Raw genomic sequence first — 6253 nt, 5'->3', positions numbered from 1 at the left:
CTGCAGACTGCTAGGGAGCGGCTAGACGCAGAGGACGCACAGATGCCGTCAGCGCAGGGCCTCAGGGACGTGGCTGTGCCGACGCTCTTCTCCACGGCTGCTGGCCGGCCCGTCGCCGTATCAGAGGCCGCTCTGCAGACTGCTAGGGAGCGGCTAGACGCAGAGGACGCACAGATGCCGTCAGCGCAGGGCCTCAGGGACGTGGCTGTGCCGACGCTCTTCTCCACGGCTGCTGGCCGGCCCGTCGCCGTATCAGAGGCCGCTCTGCAGACTGCTAGGGAACGATTAGATGCCGATGCTTGCACAGCTTCGTCATGTAGTAGTGAGAGCGGTGCTAGTGGAGCAGCTCAGCCTCCTTCGGCGGTCAGCCCATCTTTTGCGGGACCACGACGAGGCCGTTTCGTGGTTCCTTTTGCTCGGGCGCCACAGTCGCATCAAATGATACCCTCAATGCGCCCTGATGATGTGCCTGCACTAAGAGAGATAAAAGCTTTATCATTTGATATATTTGCGTATTGTTCTTTGGCCATGTCGTCTCTTCCATCGAGTGAGGAAATTGTGCGAGGTAGTTTTGAATTGAAGTGCATGGGATGCTCTCAAGACCTGCTGCGACTTCTAGGTCTAACTGCGGAAGATGACATAGTGCCACCCAGGTCCTTTCATAGGGCTTTGGTGAGGCTTGGGGCCTGCACGAACACCTGTTCGGAGATTTGGTGTCGGCAGATGCTGCAATCAACACTGTTGAAGCTGCGTGGATTGTCGCTCTACTCGAGTCCACCGCTCCCTGTTTTCTCCGTGTCTCACGCGCTGCTTTACCTCTGCTTCAAGTACAACCGGGAGTTTGTGGATGGGGTGAGGCCGGCGCTGCGTGTGGTGACGGAGGGAGATGTCCCAGCGTCATCCTTGATGGTTGTCAGCGTTGTGCGACTGTCCCTTGAGGAACGTCTGGCGCCACACACATCTGTGGCTGTTATTACTGACGGATGCTACGAGGTTAAGGTGGCGTTTGATGTTCCGCTGACGAATCTCGTGCGGGAACGGATCCTTCGCTGCGGACATAAGTTGCTAGTGTGTGGCGCAAAGATGCTCCTGAAGAATTTCTGCTCCCCGCTGGAGTGCCGTGATGAGGTGGTGCTGTCGGTTGGTTACAACTGTACGCGGCCGGTGGACCCAACGGTGGCTCTCGGTTTGTACCAGACAACTCCCCCTATTGTCTCTCCGGCCGCCGTCCACCCTCTTGGCGGACTCGTGCCGTCGCTACGCGGTGTTGTGGAACGGATTCTTCCACCCATCTTTATTGAACAGCAGGTTAGCACCAGCGATTCTGCCGGCACAGCTTCTAAGGTCGTGCGGAACCTTCTCGCGCAATTAAAACAACTTGAGGGCGCTGCACGTGAGGCCGCAGTGCCATCGGAGTCGACGAGCAAACACCGTCTTGTGCGGCTGACTTCACTCGTGCTGTCATGTGCAAAAAAGGAGGATGTGGTGGTGCATCTGTGGGAGGATTGCGCTGAGGGGTGTGTGGCAGAGTCGCTGGAGGAGTGCAGCACTGAGTTTCCACTGGAGGGGTCCACCGTCATTGTGTTCGCGCTCACACCGTCTCGGAGCCGGCCCTTCCACCCCTTTCAAAACGCCAAAGTCCTCTACACGCGCGCTCGCCTTGACTACAGGCAGCTGGCACCACCTAATGGGAGTGTGAGGCCGCTGCGGCGCGGCATTTCCGACATGGACCCATCGACGCCTGCAGGAGTAGTGACAGACTTTGCTGGCCTATTTCTGGCATCGGCAAAGCATGAGGCAGTGACGTCTTTTGTTGTTGTCATGTGGGAGGATGACGGGACAGCAACGCCTTCGTTCTGCATCATGGATGCACCGTGCGCCACCAGCGTAAAGGAAGTTGCACTCGCAATGCCCACAGTCCCTTTCACCCCTCTTATTGTGCAAAATTCTTCCTTTATCCGTTTTGCGGCTGATGACTTGGGACCGGACTGCTTGCACGTTTTGGCAAATGAGTTCACGAAGGTCCTACAACGACCCGCGTCTCCACACCTCCGCAGAGTTGTTACCGCCCTCGAGTCTCTTCGGGAGAAGGCCATGACGCGGAAAAGTGTTACGGCCCGTGCCGAGGAGATATTGCGCCTACGACACCTGAGTGGTACAGCGCGAACAGATCTGCGCCGTTTCTTGGGCGAACTCAATGGTCGCGATGTACCTCTTGCGGCTGTCACTGGAAGCCCGTCGCGTCTGCCATATTACATGCGCACGGAGAAGCAGGGGGCCATTTCGAAAGGTGTTGTTATCCCACAACGGAGTGAGAGCCCACAGACGATGAGGGGGCGTAAGTCCATCAGCTCCCCCCATGCTCTCCTGTTGCACGGAAGCCGATCCCATATTTTTGGAAACATCATTGAGATGCGTCTGTTTCGTTTGTTTGACTCTGGGCGAAGGGAATCTGTTGTGCTGCTTGTTGACTCGTCAGGCACTGAGGTTGCCCCTGTTGGACCTACGATGTCAGGGGAAACACTTCTTCAAGACTCGATTTTCTTTGAGATTGTCATTCAAGTGGGAGCTGTTGCAGCACAGCATGTGAAGGCGACAATAAAAAGCCCGGTGGTGTTTAGCGGCATGTTGGAGCAGCGACTTGCCATGTGGAGTGTTCGCGCGATGGCGGTGGATGAAGGGCATGTCGACTACTTCCTGCAGCGTACGAAAATGCTCGAGTCGTGGCAGCGCACCGCGGAAGAGGGATGGTGGTGGTTCCTCTCTCTCTCACACGTCGTTGCGGGTGACGTGCATCAGCCCGAGACTGACGGAAAGGCGTTGGTGTGGCTTGCAAGTGAGTGGAAGGCGTTGGTTGACATGCTGGGTGAGGGTTTGCGGGACAGTCTCTTCAAGTTCAGCGTTGACGCGGCCGGGGAAGTGACCCGTGCCGTCTTCATCAGAGAGAACTGTTCTCTCTGCTATCTCATGAAGGAGTGACGGGCAGGCAGGCAGGGGACACAGAGGACCAAAGAAAAGAAAAAAAGAACGAAAACAAATGAGAAAACAATGCCTTTTTTTTCCCGTACTTTTGTCACTAGACATTTGGTGTCCATTCGCGTGGTGGCTTTTTTTAAAAGGGTTCTTCTACTGCGTGCTGCGTCGCTGTTGTACTCAACTTGAGTGCTTCCTTTTTTTTACTTCTTTTTTTTTACTTCGGGGGTTTGTGCTGCTTGCGTTGGATGCACCTCAACACTGGCAGAGAGCGTTGCGGATACACACCTGCTTTTGTGTGCAACTGTGAAGCCGCCGCCTCCCACCCACCGACAGGACGAGGAGACATTGATTCACTCGCGGGCACACAATTCCATATAATCGTATAAACATATATATATATAGAGAGAGAGAGAGAACAATAAAAAACGAAGAAACAAGCAGAGTACTAAAACGCATACATACATACACGCATAAAAAAAGAAAGAGATAACAAAAACTGTGACAGCAACGTCCATGGGCACTCAACCCATTGTTCAGCTGCTGGAGATAGAGCTTCTGGGGGATAACCCTGCTTCATATACGCAGGCGATGCACTGGCGTATGAGACTAGAGGCCCTGCAGGCGTTGGAAGACCCCATCTCGGTGGTGTTTGTCTGGGTGGGCAGCGCATCATCGGCGAACTACGACCAGGTGCTAGACTCCTTTGACATTGGCCCCCTTGAGAAGGGCACCACGGAGATCACGATGGAGTGTGACCCGCCACAGGTTGGGTTAGTCCCTCCGCATGAAGTGCTAGGCGTGACCATTCTTGTCATCTCATTTCAATATCGTGGGCAAGAGTTTCTGCGAGTTGGCTACTACACACAGGTGGCGTACTTCGACGCGTACCTCAACCAGTGCCCACCAGAGATGCCACAAGAGGACCTCCTGGGGCGCTTCATCGCAATGCCGCGGCCAACCGTCACGGTGACCCCCGTCGCGTGGGACAAAACCCCGCCTGAGTGAGGAGGTTGTGGAGACGGCTGTGCGGAGGTGGTGGGTAACCGACGAGAAAGGGGAGAGAATGCAAGAAAATATATATATATATATATATATGAATAAATAACAAGGGGAAAACAAGTGGGTGAGGTTTGTTTGATTGTTTGTCTTTTGTTATTTTTTTTTTGTTCGCTTCACCCTTTTGACGCCCCACCGTCATTTGCGCATGTGGTTTTTAGGCATTTCTTCTCTTTACTGCCCACCACGTAGCCACGGCGTGAGGAGGTCGGAAACGTACAAGCTCACCCATGGGGGAGACAAGGCACAGCCACCCTCACCCCTAACCCAGCACCCAGACTTACAAATGAATCACACACGCACACAGAGGGAAGGACTCAGAGAGCAGCTTAATTGGGATTGTGGTAGAGTCACCGCTGTTTGAAACATCCCCATCTATCGCCTTTGCCTCATTTACCTACGCCTGTATCTGCGTGTGGTGCTGTAACGCTTACGGCCCGGACTGCTTGAACAGTGCCCCTTCTCTTTCATCTCCTACTCTTCTGTTTACATGTTGTACATATTGGAAGGTACAAAAAGGAGCCTTGCTTATCGTTTTTTCTCTGCTCCCCCCACCCACCCCCTTCTCTCTCTTTCTGTGGTGCTAGAGCAAGGAGCATAATACAGAAACAAACAATAGCATTCCGTAAGACAAGCATGCTCAGTGAAAGATTCGTTGACGACATGCTGAGGGACAGTCATGCCTTGAGGCGAGCAATGAGGCAGTGTGACGTGCAGGACTGCCTGACGCCGTCCTCGAGGGCTGCAAAGTCAAACATGGGCCCTGTCTTCCGCCGCGGCTGCACAGACAACGTCTGCAGCCTGAGATTTGTAAGCACTCTGCGAGACTCTGCTGGTGGCCTCAATAGAGAGGCGAAAGAAAGAGCGCTGCGGCAGCGAATGCGGGGAACGTGGAACCCCAGCACAAGGCTGATGAATAGCCAACGTGACATACTTAAAGAGCTTTTGCAACGTCAACTGGAGCTCCATGGGTTTGCCGCTGCATATGAGGCGTCCCGCGATGCATTACTCAAAAAGCAGAGAAACGAGGAGGCATTTTATCATCAGCAGCGCGAGAAGAGAAAACTATCACGCATGACGGCCCGCCATGCAAGGCAACAACAGGAGATTTGTATAGAGGAATCTCACATGCGCCAAAAGCTACGCGACTCAGAGAGACGAAAAAGGGCCTCCACTACCGCCTACATGTTTAACGAGGCCTTTGTCCTTGCTGCCAATGCTGAATTTGCTGAGCGACAAGCCATATTTCAGGACTTTCACGCGCAGCACGCCTCAATCGTAAGTGACGCAGCCAACACGCTGCAGGCCATCACAGGACTTCCACACTCAGTCTACCAGTCCCTTACGGCTCTACAAAAGAAAGAAGCCCAGCACAGGCTGCAACTGGCACGTTCCCACATGAGGGAGTATGAATTTCTGAAAACACAGTTGAATTGCACAGTAGACCATCAACTCAGAGCGGAAATTTCACAGGTGATTGCAAAGGAAGCAATACTTTCAAAACTTTTACAGATACCAAACATAAAGTAAAACACATGAGCATTCACAGGAAAAGAAAACGGCAACCACAACAAACACAGTGCAACATAGAGGGTGACCCAATAACACGCCCCTTACTGGCCTCCCCACAAAAAAAAAAAAAACAACAACAACAAATACAAACAAAATAATAATAATTATTATTGTTTTGCGCACCAAAACTTACTTCTTTCTTTCTTTTGGAGGAACTGATCATGACAACTCCGGCTGCCTGCCACTGGATGTTTTTTTTTCTTTTGTTTTTCTCTCTGTGTTTCCTCTTTTCCACGCACCGTGCCAGGTTTCTTTTCCCAAGTACCACAACCTCGGCGAACGCCACTTCCGGCAAGCAAGCGGAATTTGGAGAACGCCTGCTGATGACCAACCAATACCTGTGGATCGCCATCGTTGGCGGCATCGTCGCCTTCCTCACCGGATGCGGTGTGGGAATGAACGACCTTGCCAATGCCTTTGGCACGACGTACGGCTCCCGCGTGTTGACGCTGAAGCAGATTATTGTTCTTGCCTCCGTCTGCGAGTTAGCTGGCGCCGTATCTCTAGGCGGTGAGGTGACCTCCACGATCTCCGGCGGCATCGCCGACGCGTCACAGTTTGCGGGCGAGCCGTACGTTTTGATGTACGGCATGCTCTGCGCTCTGGGTGCTGCCTTTTTGTGGCTGCTGCTCGCGACTATCTTGACCCT

The 6253-nt window shown here is 53.2% G+C and overlaps 5 protein-coding genes across 5 annotated transcripts in view, besides 2 other annotated features; all 5 read left to right on the top strand.

Moving 5' to 3' along the window:
- The window catches only part of TraAM80_06911 (putative DNA repair protein BRCA2), a gene marked incomplete at both ends in the record, with an annotated part of 480 nt that extends 455 nt beyond the window's left edge, over positions 1 to 25 (top strand). The window contains one exon of the mRNA XM_029383733.1: positions 1 to 25. This exon is cut by the window's left edge and continues 455 nt beyond it. Within this exon, the coding sequence (XP_029236391.1) occupies positions 1 to 25 (25 nt within the window).
- A 17-nt stretch (positions 26 to 42) lies between these two features.
- Positions 43 to 2979, top strand: TraAM80_06910 (putative DNA repair protein BRCA2; the record flags this gene model as incomplete). The annotated part of the gene is made up of 1 exon (XM_029383732.1): positions 43 to 2979. One exon carries the CDS (start codon positions 43 to 45, stop codon positions 2977 to 2979), a length of 2937 nt encoding a protein of 978 aa, XP_029236390.1.
- Positions 2980 to 3489: 510 nt separating this feature from the next.
- Positions 3490 to 3981, top strand: TraAM80_06909 (anti-silencing protein ASF 1; the record flags this gene model as incomplete). The annotated part of the gene is made up of 1 exon (XM_029383731.1): positions 3490 to 3981. One exon carries the CDS (start codon positions 3490 to 3492, stop codon positions 3979 to 3981), a length of 492 nt encoding a protein of 163 aa, XP_029236389.1.
- Positions 3982 to 4049: 68 nt separating this feature from the next.
- Positions 4050 to 4080: a microsatellite.
- A 24-nt stretch (positions 4081 to 4104) lies between these two features.
- Positions 4105 to 4144: a microsatellite.
- A 524-nt stretch (positions 4145 to 4668) lies between these two features.
- Positions 4669 to 5562, top strand: TraAM80_06908 (uncharacterized protein; the record flags this gene model as incomplete). Its single annotated transcript, XM_029383730.1, has 1 exon — positions 4669 to 5562. The coding sequence occupies one exon, from the start codon at positions 4669 to 4671 to the stop codon at positions 5560 to 5562; it is 894 nt and encodes a 297-aa protein (XP_029236388.1).
- Positions 5563 to 5927: 365 nt separating this feature from the next.
- On the top strand, positions 5928 to 6251 carry TraAM80_06907 (solute carrier family 20 (sodium-dependent phosphate transporter); the record flags this gene model as incomplete). The annotated part of the gene is made up of 1 exon (XM_029383729.1): positions 5928 to 6251. A coding segment is annotated over one exon (324 nt), but the record flags the coding sequence as incomplete, so codon positions are not given.
- Positions 6252 to 6253: the final 2 nt, after the last annotated feature.

The sequence above is a fragment of the Trypanosoma rangeli genome (genome assembly GCF_003719475.1).
Source record: "Trypanosoma rangeli strain AM80 chromosome Unknown Tra_15.4_contig_00267, whole genome shotgun sequence".
Lineage (NCBI taxonomy): Eukaryota > Euglenozoa > Kinetoplastea > Trypanosomatida > Trypanosomatidae > Trypanosoma > Trypanosoma rangeli.
Note: the sequence above shows the minus strand (reverse complement) of the source record. Positions and strands in the feature narration are given on the sequence as shown.